At 37.0% G+C, this 22,078-nt stretch overlaps 1 protein-coding gene across 2 annotated transcripts in view; it reads left to right on the top strand.

Moving 5' to 3' along the window:
* The first annotated feature begins 8,037 nt into the window (after positions 1-8,037).
* Positions 8,038-22,078, top strand: part of SNX5_1 (Sorting nexin-5) — a 38,170-nt gene continuing 24,129 nt past the window's right edge. For both annotated transcript variants that reach the window (XM_051210578.1, XM_051210579.1), the window contains exons 1-4: positions 8,038-10,169; positions 10,762-10,872; positions 15,302-15,423; positions 20,817-20,973. In XM_051210578.1, the coding sequence (XP_051073180.1) occupies positions 10,128-10,169; positions 10,762-10,872; positions 15,302-15,423; positions 20,817-20,973 (432 nt within the window). In that variant the 5' untranslated portion in view covers positions 8,038-10,127. The remainder of the gene's footprint in view (positions 10,170-10,761; positions 10,873-15,301; positions 15,424-20,816; positions 20,974-22,078) is intronic.

The following is a 22,078-nucleotide window of genomic DNA, read 5'->3' as shown; positions in this document are numbered from 1 at the left end:
ACAGTCTGACATTGTGAAAAAAATAAAGTCACAGCAAAAATCACAGTATAATCTAGTTTTGTAAATAAAAGTCACGTCGTAATATGATAAATTCATTGACTACGTGGACGTTAACATGACCATTTTACCAGTCCACGATACACTTATTGACGTGACAACGTTGAGCATTGTTTCACTCGATGAAATTGTAGAAGTACCCTTTTATATTCCCGAACACGTCTAAAATAACCACAAAAGATTGCTTTCTGTCAACATATAGTAGAAATGGTAGTGTTGGACGTGCCAAATACCCAGTTCTGTTTCCATGGATTGTATTTGGTGAATCGACACTCCGTAATGCCTGAAATAAGTGTTAATCTGATGCTACCATATTTTATGGATGAACCAGTCAGATAACATGCCTTGCTTTTCTTTTCTAGATTCGTTCACCCATTTTGGCTACAGGATTATTCCTGTTGCCAATTTGTGATTACAACATGAACCCTTGTCCTTAATATCTAGTCCTAACCAAAACCAATGTATGGACTGACAAGTTTATTTGAATTATTTTAAGGATTGAGGAAAAAAATAATCTGTATTCATGAGAACAAGCTTTTATGTCATTTTTTATAATTTACAGGATGATTGACCTGGAGAGGACTTCAATAACTTTAGTGTGTAAAATCTGTAATTTATGACTAAAGTAATCGAACAGGCTTTATTAGGTTCAGACTTATTATATACAAGAGGATATTATTATGTGGAAACTCACATATAGAAATATACGAATTAAGGTTAATGCTGTCACCACCGCCTGTAACATGCGGTATCCACATGGGAAATCTGTGACCGATTCGTTCAACGGCAATGTGAGCACATTTTAAAGCATAATTTTGACAATTTACCAAGCTGATAACCCGCTTTGTAACATGCAAGACTAAATGGTTACAAATAGTCAGTCTGTCCAAACTTAACCAAGGGTGACTTCTGCCAGATATGTAAGTAATTGTAGAAGCTATTTGTATCTCTTCGGGTTAGAACATTACTCCTGGGTTGTCAGAATTCCCTATACTTTTGTGAAGTAACTCACAATTTCTTGACATTTAAACAATTACTGCTTGTGGTTGGTCTTACAAGTTCGTTGTCGCTACAGTGTCTGTGCTTTCTGATGAAGGTACTGCTTAGACGTAGTCTGCTTCACTTGTATTATATTTTTCCGCCTGTCAAGACCCATAAAAACTGCTCCGTACATATTTTCAAGGTATTATACAAAATTATTTACTTGTAAAAATTCTTTTTCATATGTTAACTGTGGCGTATCACTGTATATTCTCCGATCCAAATCTACTAGTATTAGCTGGAATTTAGCATTTTACGGCAATTATAAGAACAGAACTTTGACCACATGATGAAACGACCTCTAACCGTACATAATAATTAAGAAGACCAACGGTAGACGATTTTTGAAGGTTGAACAATGTAACTTTGCTTGACCATCATCCCATTACACACCTGCAAAATTCTTCTTTGCCTTGGCATTGCGAAACAATTTTCTCATTTAACTGAAAAAGGGCATAAAATCGAGTTCTTGTGACATCAAGTGGTTTAGAAAAAGCAACAATCGGATGTTCCTTAGACATTTCGAAATTTCACAGATGAAATTATTAGAGGACTGAACTTCGCTGTCTTCTGCATATATGCCGTCATTCTTCACTCATTTCCCAAACATATGCAATATCTGTATTCACCATCCATGCATTTTAAATATTATGTAGATAGCCTTACCAAGTCTGTCTTTGATATTTCTTCCGTAGAACTCTTAGGATGTTATTTCGGTCCTTTCTGCGCTGAGCCGTTGGGAAAAAGATTCGAGGCTGTGTTAGACTGTCCTTAGTTTAATTTGGTCGAAAAACTACCACGTTTCTTAGGGATATGTCGCTTTATACTCAAGCCAGTGATAGTATTATGGCTTCTTATCTATTAAGAGATAATAATGATGACAGTTTTAAATTTCCTATCCGAATTAGTAATTGCAGTTTTAAAAGCGACAATACTCTCCTGATAACACTAAACACACCGAATTCACAGCGAAGGTAGCGGGTTCATTATCTTGAATTCAGGCGAACTAATTTATGTAACCAACTGGTGTTAGGCTGTGTGACAAGGCCAAGCTAGAAAAAGGAGGTTAAGCGGACTAACTATGGGAAATGACGTCGAAAACAACAAGTGCCTATCAACTGACGTGCTACTGGCATTGAAAAGTCTAGTTTGACCCATTGACGGATTCCTTTTCAATCGCCAGATTCTATCAATAAATGTGAAGTATGAACTTGAATTATTTTCATTTTTACTCCAGAGAAACGTGTCAACGTTTACTAGCGACTCAAATCTCTATTACATTCAGTCCATCGTATTACAATAACACGTGTTTTGGATTCTTTTTATCTACGGGATTACATATATATGACTTCGTTTGTGCGAATCCACTCTCAACACATTTTTTATAGCACTAATCAGTTGCTGTTACTATTAAATGGAAACTTCTTTATTTTGACATTCTAACTGCATATTCCAGCGCCTTTGGTTATAGATAGAACTGTTCTTAGTTGTTTAAACTGAAACTGTTGTCTCCTTTTTTTGGCCAATTTATTCGGTTTTAGATTACCAGTGCTATTTTACGTGACCTGTAATCCTGACTTTCTTCATTAAACTGATCTTTTGTATTATCCATAAAGAATGGAGTTGTCTCCCTTTGATTAAACTAGGTCTTTTTCCCTTGATTGGTAAATAATGTGTATCGTCCGTCAATTTATCCAATTAGGATATAATTTATTGACTAACAACCTCGTAAAACGTCTCTAGGGGCTGTATGACCAAGCCGGATTGTTCGTTTCGATCATTCTGTATGAGTCATACAATTTTTGTGATTGGGACCAAACCAAACCTAATCACTCTTTCGAGCTTATCAGTGGAAAAGAACGCGCGCTCTTTGAGTCTGATGTGATCTCGTTAATCGCTTACCAATAACCGAAAATATCAAAATTTCACTGCTAGATTGAGATATATAAACACTTTCAATAGTGCGAACCATAACATCAAATAAGACAACCATAATCATACCAACGATAGATCTGCAGTAGTGTTTGTCCTAACCACACATTACTCAAAGGTGAACATTAGATAACTAGGAAAATATAATTGTAACATTTAGCATTGGGAGAAGGCCAAAATGGTGAACGCAGGAACGTTCATTCAATCAGATAGCGCGACTATGTCCTAAAGGCGTGGTCACTCCTGTGCAACTTACATCTTTTATTCATTTTGAATGTGTCCTTCAGAGGCGATATATATTATATTGAAGGCTCTTATGACAGGACGAGTCACAATAGAGAATGGTGTGACTTTTACGTAAGATCTTTTAGATTAGGTTTTCACATTATGAAAAATCTGTAGTTTTGGGATTAGGTCTATTATTATAACAGTATTAAAACCGAAGCAGACCATAATTCTACAGGTCTACCTGTCTCGACCAACTTTTTGATTCATAGTTCCTTCAACTGCAACAAGCACACATCCGTTTAATTGTAGATACAGGATATGTGCAAAAGTCATTCGATCGATGTTAAGTTATTGGTTAGAAAGGTAGGAGAAAACGTTTCAGTTTCAGGTTTATTTCGGGTTCTATTCTTGTGTAACATGGATTCACTTACTTATACTATTTTTCTCCTTCAAAACTTCCATTCCGAGGACTTTCTCCTCGAATTATACCACATTTTACTTTGAGCATGTTGAGTAGCATGTAAAGTAATAACGTTACCACCAATAACTACATCACAACTACAAGAACAGCTAGCAGAGGTTGAACTCTTATTTCAGTGGTTAGTAAGTAGCCGAAAATCTTCACTTTTAGCAGCAAGATTATAAGAAGGCCCAAAGGCACACCGTATGAAGAGCCTCAGAGTAATTTGTACAACATGGACTACTCGACCTAAACACCGAAACAGGTTCTTAACTAAGTAATAATGATCAAATTACTAAATAGCTTCCTACTCCCAGGAAAATCAAGAGGCAAAACAGAAGTTGGATAAAATGGCGTCATAAACTGCTCGGAGTGCAGCCTACTGAGGAGAAACAACACAAAAACGATAGCTGTATCACTTGCTCGTCGCTCGCTAAAACCAGGGGCTCACATTTGTATGTAATTTTTGAAATGGCTAAGCTCACTGTTGCTGTGATATTGTAGTACCTGGGCAATAGTACAAGTTCATGTTGAGCAGTCCAAGTCTGCGGTTTTCGTATTGTAGCGGTAAATAAATCCCCAAAATCAATAGCTCTGTAGGTCTTCGACATTGTATGCTGACCATATTAGTTTTCATGAACTCACCTAGCTGAAGGCGCTCGGTCATGCATCCGCACCACATCACGAATGGAAACGCCGTGCTCGACATCCCCTACAATCGCTAGTCAGATTAGGTCAATCGATCCTCGATATATTGATAGCCTATCAAATATATCTTCGAACCTCATCGCTTCTGTCTTTTGTTTTCACTTGGTGGGTACGATTGATAATGGGTATTCATGGGAAAAGAGTTTTCAAACTCCAAATACTTGTGGCATCTTTTGTACATTTGCGCACAATGTAGAAAAAGCACCCACCGAACTAACATAAAGAATCCTAAATCCTTGTGGGGATCGAATTTGACACTCCCCATCAGTATATCTAAATCGAAAATCACAGGTTCAATAAACACGTGACTTGACTATGAGAGCCACTATCCGAGCTCACGCAACAGTGGCCAAGGGGAATAGCTAAGAGATGGCTCTCAAAACTCTAAAAATTGGTGGCAAAGACGTTAGTCAAACCTTCCTGATTTTGTTTGGTGTTCTAATGTTGGAGAGTAGCTTATTAGAAAGTAGGTCAGCCTATGATAAGGAACAGTGGAACAAATACTGAATGATGCTGAACAAGAGCACCACTTCAGCTAAACTGGCCAATCCGCTTTAAGCGGAAAGCTGTTTAAAAGCCGGAAGACGGATTCTGCTGTACGGGGAAGCTAGATGATGAAATTATTCATTGGTGGCTCTATAATAACGTTAGAGAACTTAGGGGTAAACTAAGAAAATCAGAGACACATTATTTCATTTGGGTTAAAAGATCATAGTTTTGACTGAATCATGGCTATCTCGCAACATCACGGATGAAGAAGTGAGTTAACAAGGTCTTACTTTTTTAGTATGATGGGATCCACAAATCAGGTAGTATAGTCCCGCTACGCATTACCAGTTTCTTCTCAGCTGTAACAACAAGCATCAACGAAGTCCAAGCTAACCACAAATATCCCTACAGATTCATAGCTAAAAGAAGCCCACGTGCCATGAGGTTCTGTGCTTTCGAAGGGCCAATTGGTGATCTTAATAAATCGGTGATACTGGAAATCTCTTTTGCCAATCTCATAGATCACTTAAACCTGGGACTTGCAAGCACAGAACACCTATGGTAGACTGGGAAAATCTGCGAACTGAATCGTCAGAAAATTCCTTCGAGCAGGAACTAGTTGATGCGGTTATCACATGTGCTCTAGTGCAACATGTGAAAGAAGCGGCTAGGTACGACCAGGACACTGAATCATCCTTACTAGATCTTATATTGACTCACTATGAGGATGACGTTGCGAACCTCCATTACATGCCACCCCTATGTAAAAGTGATCACGCAGTTTTAATTTTCGACTTCCATGTAACTGTCAGTCACGAGCACGGGTCAGCCCAATCCAGACCTAACATCTGGAAGGCAAATATACCAGATAGCATGCACTCAGCATCGTTAGTAGATTGGACAATAGACCCAGAGTCCTCAGTTGAAACTGCATGGGACGTATTTCGAAATTCATACTTAAAAGTTACCACACCCCACATCCCTTGGACTATACCAAGGGGGCCGAAAAACTCCCCACCATGGTTCAGTAAGGAGGTCCGCATCCTTCTCCGTAAGAGAAGAAAAATGTGGGATAGATTTAGGTTACTGGGGACTGATGAAACTAAATCCCAGTATAGAAAAGTCCGGAATACTAATGCCTCGACCCTCCGTAAGTTGTACGAAGAAAAGATTGTTAAGGAATCCATAGAATGTCCTAAACGCTTGTATTCTTATATAAATCAAAGGACAAAGAGAAGAGAAAATATTCCTGCTCTATGAGGAGACAGTACTGGCGCGTCACTAGTGGAGGACGACTTTGCTAAGGCTCAAGTGTTCTCAAACTATTTTAGCAATGTATACACCATAGAAACACCCTTCCCATCAGCGCATACAGATCCCCCCACACATACACTGGATATCGTGACCATTAAAGAACTCGATGTCTTTGGTCTACTAAATAAGCTTGACATTGGTAAATCCACGGGGCCCGACGAATTACATCCTAGGCTACTGAAGGAATTATCTAACTTCTTTGCGAACCCTTTAAGTATATGCTTTAACCTATCCGTAACGCAGGGTCGTTTACCCAAAGATTGGAAAAACGCCATAGTAAGTCCTGTCTTCAAAACAGATACGAAACACAAACCTGAGAATTACCGCCCTGTTAGCCTAACTAGTGTGGTTGTTAAAATCTTAGAAAAGATTATTCGGAAGGAGCTGTTTAAGTATCTCGATAAAAACCGGATCTTTTCAGAGAAGCAGCACGGTTTCAGAATAGGTTACTCTTGTTTCACTAACTTATTAGTGGCTCTTGAAAGCTGGTGCGCTCTTAAGGACCAAAAGTTACCTGTAGACGTAGCCTTCGTTGATTTCAGCAAAGCTTTTGACAATGTTCCGCACAACCGGCTGTTATATAAGTTAAGAAATGTCGGGATTGGAGGCAATCTATTTATGTGGATAAAAGACTTCTTAGTTGGGTGTCAACAAAGGGTTCGGGTGAACTCAAAGTTATCTAGCTGGGGAACTGTGCTTAGTGGAGTGCCCCAGGGTACAGTTTTGGGGCCAGTGCTATTCCTCTTGTATGTAAATGGCCTTCCTCGTCTCCTATCATCATTGCTATATGCTGACGATGTCAAGATATGGAGAACGATACGATGTAAGAGTGATAGCTGAGAACTTCAAAATGACCTGAAGAAGTTATCTGAATGGTCTCAAACCTGGCAGTTGCCGATAAATACTTCGAAGTGTGTTGTGATGCATATCGGTCATCAAGGTACAGATAAATACACGATGAATAACGCTGAGCTACCTGTCGTCCAGACATATAATGACTTAGGAGTCATCGTTAGCCAAGGCTTAAAGACTACTGCACACTGCCGTGCAATAGTCGCCAAAGGTTTTAGAACGTTATGGTCAATACGTAGGGCTTTTAGTTATGTCGACGCTAAGACGTTTTTGACTTTGTGTACAGTATTCGTACGTCCTAAACTTGAGTACTGCATACAAGCGACCAGCCCCTGCTTAAAAAAAGACAGTGAGCTTCTGGAAAAGGTTCAGAGAACGGCAACTAAGCTGATTTCCGGAATAGCGAAGCTTCCGTATGAAGCTCGACTGGCCAAGCTGAACCTTTTCCCGTTGTCATATCGAAGAACTAGAGGCGACTTGATTACAGTTTTCAAATTGCTTAGTGCCAAATTTGCACCTGATATGCCCTCATTTTTCTTGTCTTCCAAAACAGAGAATTAACGAGGACACTCCAAAAAAGTTCACAAGCCAAGAACAAATTACTTGTCAGCTGACTATCGACTTTCCCATCGAATCATCAACGAGTGGAACTCATTACCTCAGCACGTGGCTGAGGCTCCATCCGTCGATTCTTTCAAAAGAAAGTTGGACCAACTGAGGGACCACCATTGCCAGGACTAACACAGGCTATCAGGCCTCCTGTCCTTCCCAAACTGAAACTGGAACAAGTTCACAAATAACGGCCAAACTGACTAGAAGTAGTGCAGTCGAGTGATAGTCCACCACTCCTCGGATATAACTAAATACTTGAAACCATACTGAAGCAAACAGAAGTGAGTGCAAAGAAATCAATCGACTTATAGAACCTCGTGACTGAGATATTGGATATCTGTAGACTTACCTACTTTTGAATTTTGCGTTACTATGGTTGGTTTCTGTACTAATAGACTTGATACGTCCGCATTATTCCCTTATTCTGTTTCACAGATTTAGTAGATCCAGCAATATGTACCAAAAATATTTTCGAATCAAGCATTTTTATTACCGGTATCAATTCATCGTCAAATTAGCTCAAGGAGCATGTTAATTTGGTTTACTTTCAAACCTTTCTATGTTGCGCAGGAATATAATTCCGTTATTGATCAATAACATCCAAAAATTCGTCTGTAGTCCTCCACTATTTTTTTGCAAAGCAGGCCTTTTTCCGTATAAATTAACTACTTGGCGGTTTTTTGGGATAGTTTCATGTGTTTCGTTCATCATTTTCAAAGATACCAGGCTCACAACAAAAAGCTAAATTCATTGGAACTTTGCATTTGTATCGTCAGGTGATGTTTCATAAATGTCATGTGTTCACTTACTAGTGACTTCAGAATATCAGTTGTTCTCTTGTTAGTTTCCGTATAGTTTCTCATATTAGCCATCTTGTCATTCGCTATTCGACTATCTGAATTCCTAATATTCTCATTGCTTGTCGTCCTCATTAATCGCTAAGACTATCCCAACTATTCATTATCTCTACGACTATTTATAGTAGTAAACTATATTGTCTTCTAAGCCAATAAATTTGTAAAAGGTATCAATAACTATGGTGGCTTTTGTGCATTACGTGGAGTAATAATCTTAAACTTGTTCCCATAATATATTTCTGTAACATTGTAAACTGGATAATCATACTACCACAGGGTAGCTACAGCTGATCCAGTTATATTTATCACCACTGTGTTTTAAGGCTTTAAAGATCATCATTATGATCCAGAAGCACTTACGTGTTTATGAAATTCTAACTTAACTATTCGCTTGTTGGCGAGGTTTACATTGCGTATGGTTGACGTGGGTCTTCTTGATATGTTCTGTTGTTTGTTTTAGTTTTTTCTACCGTAAGTTCGACATAACCAGTGGGTAATGTAAAGTTATCAGAAATCAACAATGTTACGAAAAAACAGGTTATGTAAAAGCACTTTCATTTATTGTAATCGCGCTTTGTTGCTATGAGTAATACCCAACGCACTTGTGATTAAAATAATATTCTAGATCCTACTAAGGAAGTCTGATAAACATCTCTATCAAGTCTTGATTATTAGTCATATATCCCTTTGTAAGATCACAATATCTCATGATCCAGGTATGGGTTAAAGTAGATCGTATAGTTTCATCTGAATTCAATTTCAAGCAAAAAGATGAAGAAATGTAAAGGTTCCGAAAAAACGAACATTGACACTATCCATTAGTAATAAACCAAATCCATGTAGAAATAAAACAAAGTGTAAGGATATACATGCTCTTGTTATGTAGTTTGAGCTATAACTTAAGGTTGTTGATACTGCCCAGTTGCTTAAACATGTATGGAGTGATGTTCGGCTTAACACTGACCACTAAACCATTGCTGTTACTGAGTAATATAGCTGCACTTTCGTGGATTTCTTCCAACAGTCTTAAGAAGTCATGCACAATAAAGTTCCAGCTATTATCGATTTTAAAAGGACTTAAGCTAACGTATTTCGATTTTTATGGCATTAGTCGTTAATCATTCCTGTTTATACGTTGAATCAATCACCAGAAATAAATCAACTTGAACTGGGCATTTAAAGCAGCCTGGTAGAGCGAAATAGATATTTGGCCTCTGTGCTAATTTATCTTCACTGTAATAGTGTGAGGCGTTGGAGCTTTAGTCGGTACATGTTTATGTTAGGTCTTGTGTTGTTTCTTTCCCCTTGATGCCTTAATTGTCAATTTGTCTATTTATTAGCTGCAGTTATTGAGTTATTTCATTCCATAAATCATTCTCTCAAAGTACTTTATTACCCACAAATATAATTCCCCGGACTTTCAGGAACATATTGGTGAACATTCAACTAGCATTTATCATGATACTGTCTCTATCGGTGGTGGTTCATCATTTCCGCAGTTTCCTTCCCAAACACGGGGATGGTCAGATGCGACCGATCCAAATTCCGAGTCACTAGCCGTTGAAATTTCTGGAGCAATGAGTGATAAAGACCGTGTTCTATTCAAGATTCATACAAAGGTGATTATATTTTTATAAATAATGTATTTATTGAATATATATCAGTTGTACTGTCAGGATTTGCATGAATTTATTTATAGCAGTATATCTTATACCGTTGCATAATGCAATCTACATAACTAAGATTTTATCATTTTCTACTCATTTCACAATAGATTGACATCTGTTTATTTTATATGTAAATAAAATCATCCTGTATTTGCAATGTTAACTGTAACTAGGTCTCATTGGACAACATTCTTGTTACAGTCAATATTTTTGGTGATGGTTTATTCACCAGGTACTCGTGTATGGATCACACTCAAAATGCGGGGGCTGGTGGTACTAACCGGTTGCTCAAACCGTAGTAGGTCGGGCTGCGTTCGAACTTGGGACTTGCTGTTTGGACGTCGGACGTTATAAGTAATCTGATGTCTATAAGCCCATATATAATCGAACTAGCGAGTTGTGCCTTGGAATGATCACTAATGTTTTTATAGTGTATCAAAGTTGTTTCAGTTTAAATTTTTAAGAACGGAAAGAAAAGTATTGAAAGATTTATTCTTAGTCGACTAACAATTTTACTGACTTCTGCTTTATTTTTAAATTTTAGACTACATTGCCTGATTTTAAACAAAATGAATGTGATGTACAACGAATGCATGAAGAATTCGTCTGGCTTCATGATCGTTTAGTTGAAAATGATGCATATGCAGGTTTAATTGTAAGTTAATTTTTGCATTAGCCAGGCTTCTCCCATTAGGATTTTTCAAATATTTTAAGTGAATGGTGGAAATATACACTGGTTTATTTTTTGTGGTCAATAAAAATTTAAACAGTTGTATGTCCAAGTAGTACTGGAGCTGATGATTTAAGTCCAACTGTACCACCATAAAAAGAGCAGCACTTTCTACTCCAAACCACCTACGATATTGTCATGTAATTTATTTGATTTTAAAAGATTACAGCTGTGATACTTTTAAAATCTTTAATATCCTACTAACCTATCTTCGTCTCATTGAGATTGTACAGTAAATTTAGCGTAAGCAGTGCTGATGCATTTTGTGGGCTTCTCTGTTCGTCGCATCGCAAATCGAACCTTTGTCTCTTAGGTACTTGTAACTTTTGATATTCTAGCACCTCAGTGGACATTACCGTCAGATTCTGGTATTGATTAAAAAAATGGAAAGAAACAAACAATATGTAACACGATCATCTAATAAGTAACAGCTACATTAATTTGACCCCTTTTTGTATGGCTACACTTTCTAGTTAAAATATTACTAGTAATAATATGTGGGAATTCTCCCACTTTGATGAAATTAGTAGTGATTAAAAATTAATAACAAGTATTTAAAGTTTGTACTATTAACTGTGTTATCAGCATAAATTCCTGGGGAAATTAGTTAATATGAGATTGTGAATCATAGTTCGATACCAAAGCAAAAAATAGGCTTTTAATTAGATGCTTTAATAAATACTTAATCTAGAAGGTACCTGAAGGACTCTGATATCAACCTTCTCATCAACCAAGTAGCTTAGTAGCTATACTTTAATCTAAGCTACCTTTGTTATCTACGTTAATAATGCATTTTGAATTCCCAAACTTATAGGCCTTGCAATAGAACCTATCTGACAATTTTCAATTAAATTACCCAAACCATCTTGTTTATGGCTGTTATCAGACAGATTATGTTATCCTTTTTATGTATATCTCCATAGGAGCATATATTTTAAACAAACATATTGAAAGTAACTGATTTTCCAACCCTTCTAATAGTGGTTTTCATGCTGAATTTCTATTATTGTTAACATATGTCAGTGTTTAGGCTTGCTATTATTTTAGGGAAGTTGTCAATTAAACACTCAGTGATTATCAACCAACTGCTGTCCTTATTACTTATTTTGGTTAGTGTTTTCATTAGCAAGGTTGTTTTTCACGGGATGGGGTTACTGACCTCCTACCCAACCCTCCTCCTTTACCTGGGCTTGGTGCCGGTAGTAAGCCTAGAAGAGCTACAGACGTAGTTTATTTCCTGTTTGGCTCTATGGTAATATATATCTGTGCTTTTATATCAATCCTTTGAATATTTTTTTGGCAGATTCACCAAATAAAATCGGTTTTACCCCACAATCTGTTACTAACTTATGATAATGTCCTCTAAATATTATGTAATCCTTTACTGTAAGCTGAAGTGAGTTTTTAAGAGAAACCATGCTAAAGCGTTGTCAAGACTTCCCATCTGTGTTAATCTGCCTTTAGTTATGAATTAGACTTCTTAAAGATTTATTTATTATTTATTTTAACACATATATTGGTACAAGGAGGCACCAAATACATATGCGCCACACAAATCTCATTCGATATGTGAGGGCTGTGATACTGCCTGGGTGCCCAAACCGAAGCAGATGGTTTACTTAGGGGGCCACACCCCGAGCCTTCGACCTGAAGGTCTGATCCACAAGGCAGTGGAGCATCGTAAGGACATGCATTCCCATAGAAGTCGGTGACCAACAATTGGTTCATACGCCATTTGTCCTCTCAGGATACTGGAGCCCATGTGCACCATTGTTTTGGAATCCGGTTAAAGCGCCGGACATTCGCTTTTCGTCCTCTCAATTTCGTAAGTAACACCCCCGCCACGAGAAGGCAGTGAGTAGGACTTCCCTGGCAGAGGCTATATACGCTTGGCCATGTGAGAGCATTTGGAGAGGGAGAGCGGACTCTCCTCACTCTCGGCCGAACCAGGGCATTTGGGGGCATTTCTTAAAGAACTGTGTTTTTATGAATGAGTAGTGGAAATTTCCGTCCTATGATTGAAATAAATAGATTTAATTTTACTTCTCTTAAATATTCCAGATTACTGTTATTTATGTAGTTTGATATTTGAAACTGATACACCATGGACAACAGCAAGATTGTATCATACAAAATTGTATAACAACATCATAAAAATAATAAAACCAAGAAGCATATAACAAATGAAAATAATTTGATAGACAATTGCAGTTATATTAGATACTATTATAAAGGGGCAAATATTGAGGACATTGATGCTGTTAGGATTATCTTAAAGATTATTTCTGTCCATATTTTGTCATATTAAATAAAACGGCTGTTATTTTTGTATAAACCCCTTATTATAAACTTGTTAGTTGTATCAACTTATTGTCCCTTAATTATTGTTCTATCACTCATGGCGTGATTGTATATAAAGAATTAGTGGTCTGACAATTCTTGTACATGTATTAGTGAGTGTTTGAGATACATAAATATACCGGATGTGTGAAAGTAGAACAGTAGAAACATGATTACTGTGTTCTATTATCGAACTCAAGATTTGGGGACAGAAGAAGGTTTGCATATCGGTGAACCGATCAAGGTCACGATTATCTCATCAGCTCTCAGCGTTACTAGTGTTGGGCTAGGTGTTTCATTGATCAAGTGAAGTAATTATTCGATAAACGGATTGACATACTTGTACTCGAGAACAAAAAATCAGGAGTTTGTTTGGTACGTTTGTTTCCCGGGCTATCAATTAAGAAATTGTAGTTTAGTGAACGTCGTAACAGTTATATTCCAAACAGTACTCTTAGCTTTGATCTCCCTGAAGCAGTGCTCAATTATTGAAAAAACAAGAGATCTACAATACTGTCTCCACTGGTATCTGATCTGAATTTTATTTGATTGTGTCTCACAAAACTTACTATGATATCATGATATTTCGTTATACACGACAGTTCAAGGCTTGTTTTTATGAACAGGTTTTGATTTTTAAATTGATCTGTAGAGTGTGTTGATCGGTAGATAGTGATAAGCAATCCTGGTATATAGTCGACCAATATTATGTGCTCACGAGACCGGATTATCGATCCAAGTCTTTCAAATGAACTGATATTAAACAACAACACAACTGATCAACAGCATAGATTTTCTATCTAGTCAATTACCATAAATTTGCATACAAAATATGAGACAGAAAAATAAACATAAGCGACTTAAGGATACGGGTTTTGTAGGTCATATATATATATATATATATATATATATATATATATATATATATATATATATATATATATATATCAATGAAATTAAAACTTGATTAACAGGCCTAGTTCTTGTATGGCATATTATATATATCTGGTAGTGTTTCTAAAAATATTGTTTAGTCATGTTTTAGTGTGGAATAATATTACATATGCTTATGTCCTGCAAACTGATACTTTATCTTTATATCAGTTCACTGGCCTAATTTGTTAATAGAGCTTGTGGCTCAATGATTAAGACGTTAAATAAGAAAGAAAGATTAGTTCAGCGAAGAGTTCTCTTTTAGGCGATTTCATTTTCAAAGCTGTACAATCGCAAATATATATACTTATTTTTACAGGGTGATAATAATATTGATAATAAACTTCTGTTATACATGGTGACAATGAGGTTAAATAAACAAAGGTATTAACCTCACTGTCACCATGTATAACAGAAGTTTATTATCGATATTATTATCACCCTGTAAAAATAAGTATATATATTTGCGATTGTACAGCTTTGAAAATGAATTCGCCTAAAAGAGAACTCTTCGCTGAACTAATCTTTCTTTCTTATTTAATGTCATAATGGGTGTATTCCGTTTATTAAAAAAAAAGATTAAGACGTTCACAATTTCCAGGTTTGAACTCTGCCCCCATCCCCAACTGCTTCGATTTGGTCAACCGGGTAGTATCGCTATTCCTCACTCACATTTGGAGTATGGCTCAAGTTTCGGCATATGAATCCTTACTCTGATTGGCTAGTAGTTAATAATGTAATGACCAGAACACTGGTGGGGAAAATCGAATGTACTTAATACAAAATTACAGGACTTAATAAAATCTAACAATCATAAAGTTATTGCTTAATTTGCAAAATGTCCATCAATTGTCTCAAAATGACTCAGACTTCATTGTTCTTTCATTTTCACACAAATTTCATTCTGTTTCGATTCCTTACTGTTCGATCCTTTTGTCTCTCTGCTCCCAGACCTTTTGTTCACGACTAACATCATATACTACTTGTCAATATAAGTAGCACACATCACAATAATAATAATGATTTATTATTAAATGAACAACAATTTTTCTTTTTGGTTTCTCTCTGTTTTCAACATAAGGTCCCACCAGTACCACCCAAACCAGATTTCGATGCATCTCGTGCTAAACTACAACGACTGGGTGAAAATGAAGGCAATCTACCCGTAGACGATCTGCGGAAAATGAAAGCTGAATTAGAAGCGTAAGAAGGGTCATTAATATCCGTACTATTTTCCTTTTATAAAATAAAAAAAAGGAATTTGTAGTTTACAACTGATCATTGACAAGGTCCGTCCTAATACTGTCTGAATTTTGATCGATCGAGTTGCGATATGGCCACTGATCTTTAAGTGACTCAATATCGCTAGCATCATGATTGAAATTTAAGATGGTGGTTGAAGTTAGTCGACAGGGCACCCTGCTCAAACTACGTTTTGTACTATTTGTCACTAATTGCCAGCAAGGTCTACCTGTTATCTTGAGGAAACTGATACTTCCTGGCTAATATAATCCCGTCTCACTCAGCCTCTCAGTCAGAGATATTACCACCGAGCTATTCGGGCGGCAAGTAACTAATAGCTAACTAAACTGTTTTTAATTTTCATAAATAAATGTTAATTACTGTTGTAGTGCAATCATATATACTGCTCTCTTCATCATTTAACCCATTCACCCATCCAAGAATTGTACAGTCAAAACATAAAATAATAATAGTCAGTAAAACACTTACAAAAGTTCCAATGTCTTCCATACTCGGTCCATTATTTATTTATTTATTTATTTAAGTACATCAACATTGATACAAGGAGGCATCAAATAGATATGCGCTACGTTTCATCATTCGATCTGTGTGAGGTCTGGAATGCTGCCTGGACTCCCAAATCGAAGCGGATGATTTTCTTAAGGTGCCACACTTCGATCCTTTGACCTAGAGGTTTAATCAACATGACAGTGGAGTAACGTTAGGAGATGCAGTCCCATGGTAGCCGGTGACCAACAGTAGTTTCATACTCCATTTGTTAAATCAGGACCCTGGAGCCAATGTGCACCATTGGTTTGGAACCAAGGTTTCCCAACTCTTCTAGATGGATCCTCCATATCCATCAATCCGGTTTAAGCTCTGGACATTGGCTTTTCGTTCTCTCACTTTCGTAGACAACATCTTCACCACGAGGAAGTGGGTAGGACTTTCCTGACAGTGACTGTATACGTGTAGCCATGTGAGAACATTTCGAGAGGAAGAGTGGACTCTCCCCACTCTCAGTCGTACCAGGGCATTTGGGGGCAATTAATCCATTATAAGTAGTCAGTCAATAGACGGACCAGCATACATGAATTCGCTATTAATAAATCAAGATTTCGTTTTCCTCACGAGCTATTGATTAAAGAAGTGTGCATACTGACTTCACATTCATAAGGTGCGCTTTTTCCCACTCGCTAGTTAACACACCCTTATTGCGAAAAATCATATTTGACACTTTATGGTTTGCAAAATAAGGTTTTCGTTCTTCCACTCCTCGTATTCATTAGATAAACTACATACCTGATAGTCTTTGTTATTTGGACCCATTGGTACTTCTAAATTCGACACAAAATGTATTACATTTCATGTATTCAGTTGTTTTTTCTTGTTCTATACCAACATGATTTGATATAATTTCTCTCCATCAATTCTACAATCTCTATACTAAATCTTGAGAAATATTCTAATTTACATATCGTTAGTTATAATAATAGTAATTATTGTTATCGTTTTGTGTCTGTGATAAACATTTCACGTTATGCTTAAATTTTAAGTAATAATAATAGTTGTATATATTCATGTGCTCGCCTACTTTGTTTTGTATGTAATCTAACTAAAAATTTTCTATTGTCTAACTTTTGTCAACCTATTGTATATTAACCGGTTATGTAAGCACATATGTACTTATATGATATAACGGATGGTTCAAAATATATTTCTCTCTCAGGTATACTTTAATAATGCCTTAATACAATAATGAGACTAGTCACGTTATATCAGATCCAGAATTCTCGACTCAGAATAGAGACATGGATTAACACTTGATGCTATTTTATTCAACACACTTACAAGCAGTCGCATTCAGTGAGTTCGAAATACAAATCAAAATCAGAGGAAAGGAAATTACATGTTCAAGTCAGTAGGCCAAGTACCTGCTTGTCCACGCTCAGTGACCAAACATATTTTACTTTCACTAGCACATATCAATATGTTTGCTCACAGCTAGTTATGACAGTCGTGATTACCATCTTTTAAATGATTACGTCTGTTTTGGTAGTATGCTGTGTATTCCATTATAAACCAGTAGCTGGCAGTAGTGATACTAACGTACGTCTGTCACCCTTAGTGGAGGAGCATATGTCACCCACCAGCATTCTCCATTGAACTGTCATGGACAACCCTTTCCACTTATTTCCATTCGCTATTCATCCTTTTCAAGTCTGCTTCGAATTCTTGACTCAATGTGTCCTTTGGTCTTCTTCTTTTCCGTTTCCCTTCACGATTAGGGCTTGCTTCGTGATGCAGTTTGATGATTTCCGAAATATATGTCCTATCCACTTCTATCGTCTTTTTCTAGTTACCTGTTCATCTGAAAAACTGGTCTTCCACTCCCACTGTATGCTGTTGCTGATGGTATCCGATCGACGGACACTGAGTGTCTTGCGTAGACAATCAGTGATAAATACTTCTACCTTTTTGATGATGGCAGTAGTAGTTCTCCAAGTTTCAGCTTCGTACAATAGAGCTGTCTTGACGTTTGTACTGAAAATTCCGAATTTGATATTGGCCGACAGTTGTTCAGAGTTCCACATGTTCTTCAGTTGTAGGAATGCTGCTCCTACTTCGTCAATACGTGCCTTCACATCTGCATCGGATCTTCTTTGTTTATCGACGATGCTGTCCAGATATGTGAACGTTTCCACCCCTCCTGGGGTTTTTCCATCAAGTGTGATCGGGCAGATGTTCTCTGTATTCTATTTGAGGATCGTGCTTTTTCTTTTGTTTATATTGAGACCTACTGATGCAGAGGCTTCTGCTACACTGGTTGTCTTGACCTGCATTTGTTCGTGCGTATGGAATAGAAAGGTCAAGTCATATGGGAAGTCTAAATTGTCTAGTTGCATCCAAGTTGTCGATTGTATTCCGTGCTTCTCAGATGTGAAGGTCTTTATAATCCAGAAAGAGAAAAGGTGAGAGTAAGCAGCCTTGTCTGACTTCGGTCATCACTTGAAATGCGTCTGTCAGCTGACCTCATTGTACGACTTTGCAATGTAGTTGGTCGTATGAATTCCGGATGATGTTGACGATTTTCCCAGCTACTCACACCATAATGTCGCAAAAGGTTCCATAAAGTCCTCCTATCCACACTGTCAACTGCTTTCTCATAGTCAAGAGAGTGGATATATAGTGATCAGTTCCATTCATTTGATCGTTCAACGCTAATCCGCACTGTTGCGATTTGGTCTGTGGACGACCGGTCCTTACGGAATTCGGTGTGTTGATCCAGAAGTTGGGCGTCCACTGAGTCTTTCATCCGGTTCAGCAACACTGTTAAAAACGCTTCCTGGTACTGAAAGTAGTGTGACTCTTCTGTGGTTCTCACGCTAGCTCAGATCTCCATTCTTTGGAATTTTGATGAAGTATCGTTCTTTCCAGTCCAGTCCATCGTCATTTGTTCCTCCTCCCAAATCTTCCAGAATAGGACGTGAAACATGTTTTCAGTTGCTTGTATGTCTGACTTCAGTGCTTCAGCTGGTATATTGCCAGGTGCTGCTGCTTTCACACTCTTGATTTGTCTGATGGTCAACCTGCTTTTTTCGATCGTTGGTGGAGTGACATCTATGGGAAGGTCTGTATGTGGTGTTTCGATGTCCGGTGGATTTAGTAGAGCTAGCTTAATCAAGAGTTCCTCAAATGTCCCTCCCTTCCCCTCCTCTGCTCTTGAATGCCATTGATTGGCTTGCCTTCTTTGTCGTTATCGGTCTCTCTGGTTTACCATATTTCCCTGCTAGATTCTTCGTTGTGTCATACAGTGGTTTCATATTTCCTTTTCTTGCAGCTTTCCCCGCTGTTGTTGCTAGGTCTTCGACGTATTTCAGTCTGTCAGCTCTAATGTTCTTCTTTACTTGCTTGTTTGCTTCTGTGTTTTCAGCTTGTGCTTTGACTTTCTTTGTTCTTGTTGGACTGTTGTTAATTGCTGGCTTCTTGTTCTTCGTTTCTTGAATCTTGTGTAGGGTTTAGGTTTAGATCCATTCCTCATGATGATGCTTTTTGGGGTGCAGAACCTCCTGGCACGTTGAAGTTAGTGCTTCTTTGATCCCTTTCCAGTTGTGTTCCATAGTAGTTCCTTCTTTTAGTCGATCTTGTATGGTTTGGAAGCGGTTACTGGAAGCTATCTTGAATTAGTTGAGTTTGTCGGTATGAGTTTCAGTGATAGTAATAGTGAAAACTAGGTATCAAAGAAAATGTGTAGTTATTCAATTAATTGCAATCACAAAGTGTATGTTGAATTTTTCATGAAATCGGGATTGAAGTATTAATCAACGGTAAAGGTCTTATAGGTAGATTATATTATATGTAGTTAATTTATTCTTACATGCATGCTTGCAATGACACCGTTCGTTCTAGATTAACTGTGATCTTTAGTTAGGGTTATTAGGTGAAATCGTTAGAGTGTATGTTTATGTTTTATTGTTTTGGTTCAATTTAACTATATATCAGCCTTCCAATCCATATCAATTATTTTTGCCTGTTTCTTGTTTTTGGATGAATATATACTACTGAAAATAAAATATCGATTATCATTCATAGATTGTTGCTTGTTTTCTGTATATAATGTACCTCCGGTATGATATACACTTCAACTGTTCAGTACTTTTTGAATTAAATTGAATAACTGAGTTAACACTAGTCATATTTAGCATAAATGATTGGTTATTTTCTATTACTTGAGTCGTATGTTATTACATCCCAAAATGTATGATATTGCTATGATTGTGATATAGAAGAGGAATTATTTTGATCAATTAATCATAACATTGTTCACACTGATGGACAAGTTAACCTCATAAGTGCTAATGATGCTTGTGAGCGGTAATAATATGTGATCGATAGCTTAGTAGGTGGCTCAATGGTTAAGACTTTCAATCTTCAGCCATTAAGTTGTATGTTTGAACTCCGTTGTGTCTACTTCGTTTTAGGCAACTGTGTAATATCAGTGTAACTCAAAAACAATTACATTAATCATAAATTCTCACTCACACTTATTAAAAGTGTATAGCATACGTAGTCTTTGATACTCGTCACTTCTCAATTCAGTTCATCTCCTCTTAACTATATTTTATTATTCTTTTTATAGGGCGTTACAGAGATTGTTGAATTCGATGATTATAATAATTAGTAAAACAGTCCCAAGAGTCCCAATGTCCTCAATACCTCGCCCTGTTATAATATCGACATAGCGTATATTGACATTTACTGCTAATGTTTTGATCGTCAGTTCATAATTCATTTAATTTTAGTAAAAAGTGTCCCTTAGGTTTATATTCTTTTGTTTGCTTATTTGTTTTCAGTGAATACTTAGCTACTTTTAAGAAAACAGTTGCAATGCATGAAGTGTTTTTACAACGACTAGCATCACATCCAACATTTAAACATGATCATGGTTTTCGTGTATTTCTGGAATTCGAAGAAGAATTAAACGTACGAAATAAGACAAGGAAAGAAAAGGTATTTTCTTTTTTTACAACGTATCTCAGCAACATTATACATATAACTATGGACTTAAAATACATTTGTTATTTAAGAATGTTTAATGTTGGAGATATTGTGAGGTCTCTGAGTCTAGGTGGTTTAATTGTTAAGTTTTTATTGTCCTACAGAACAACATCATTAGCATGTACTTCAAACTGAAATAGCGACCTATCAGAATTTTACCTTGCCATCGACTTACAGCGTGTCCTGTTGACCTGGGATGTGGTTGGTTATTGCGCATTGCTGTATTATCGTTGTTTGTATTTTCGTTTTTTCTTTTTGCTTTTTTTCTCTCTATTGACTTGATCTCTGACCTTACAGTTGTTAATCCTTGTGCTTATTGGCTGATAGATGTGGTTGATTTCGATCTGTTTACTGATTGACACTTGATTAGAGTACTAAGTTCTTTTTTGTGTTTCTTTACAGCTGAACTTTTGTCCATATGGATTGATATGAGGAAAGCCATACCATGTCGTTTAATATTTAACTGGTTTTCATGTAGATGTAGACAAAGAGAGCAATCAGTTTGTTCTAGTCTAGCTGTTTGGATCCTTTTAAACGATGTTAGCCTAATAGTAATAATTGAAAGTAACTTCACTTTCAATAATTTGGTCATACATTCAAATCCTGTTCCACTTTGTTTAAAACAACCGAATTGTATCATTGGCAGTAACACGAAAAGTATATCTCCAAGGCTAAGTACAGTTTATGTAGTGATTATAGTTTAGTATTTATTAACTATCTCTCATGTATGGATCCCACTGTCATAATTAGAGTAGATATTCTGACAAAGAAATTTATTTAAACACATCAACATTGATACAAGGAGGCATCAAATAGATATGTGCCACGTTTCATCATTCGATTTGTGTGAGGTATGGAATACTGCCCGGACTCCCAAATCGAAGCGGGTGGTTTTCTTACTAAGGCCACACTTCGATCCTTTGTCCTAGAGGTTTAATCCACAGGGCAGTGGAGTAACGTTAGGAAATGCAGTCCCATGGTAGCCGGTGACCAACAGTAGGTTCATACTCCATTTGTTAAATTAGGACCCTGGAGCCCATGTGCACCATGTTATGAC

The sequence above is a fragment of the Schistosoma haematobium genome, chromosome 1 (genome assembly GCF_000699445.3).
Source record: "Schistosoma haematobium chromosome 1, whole genome shotgun sequence".
NCBI classification, from domain to species: domain Eukaryota; kingdom Metazoa; phylum Platyhelminthes; class Trematoda; order Strigeidida; family Schistosomatidae; genus Schistosoma; species Schistosoma haematobium.
Note: the sequence above shows the minus strand (reverse complement) of the source record. Positions and strands in the feature narration are given on the sequence as shown.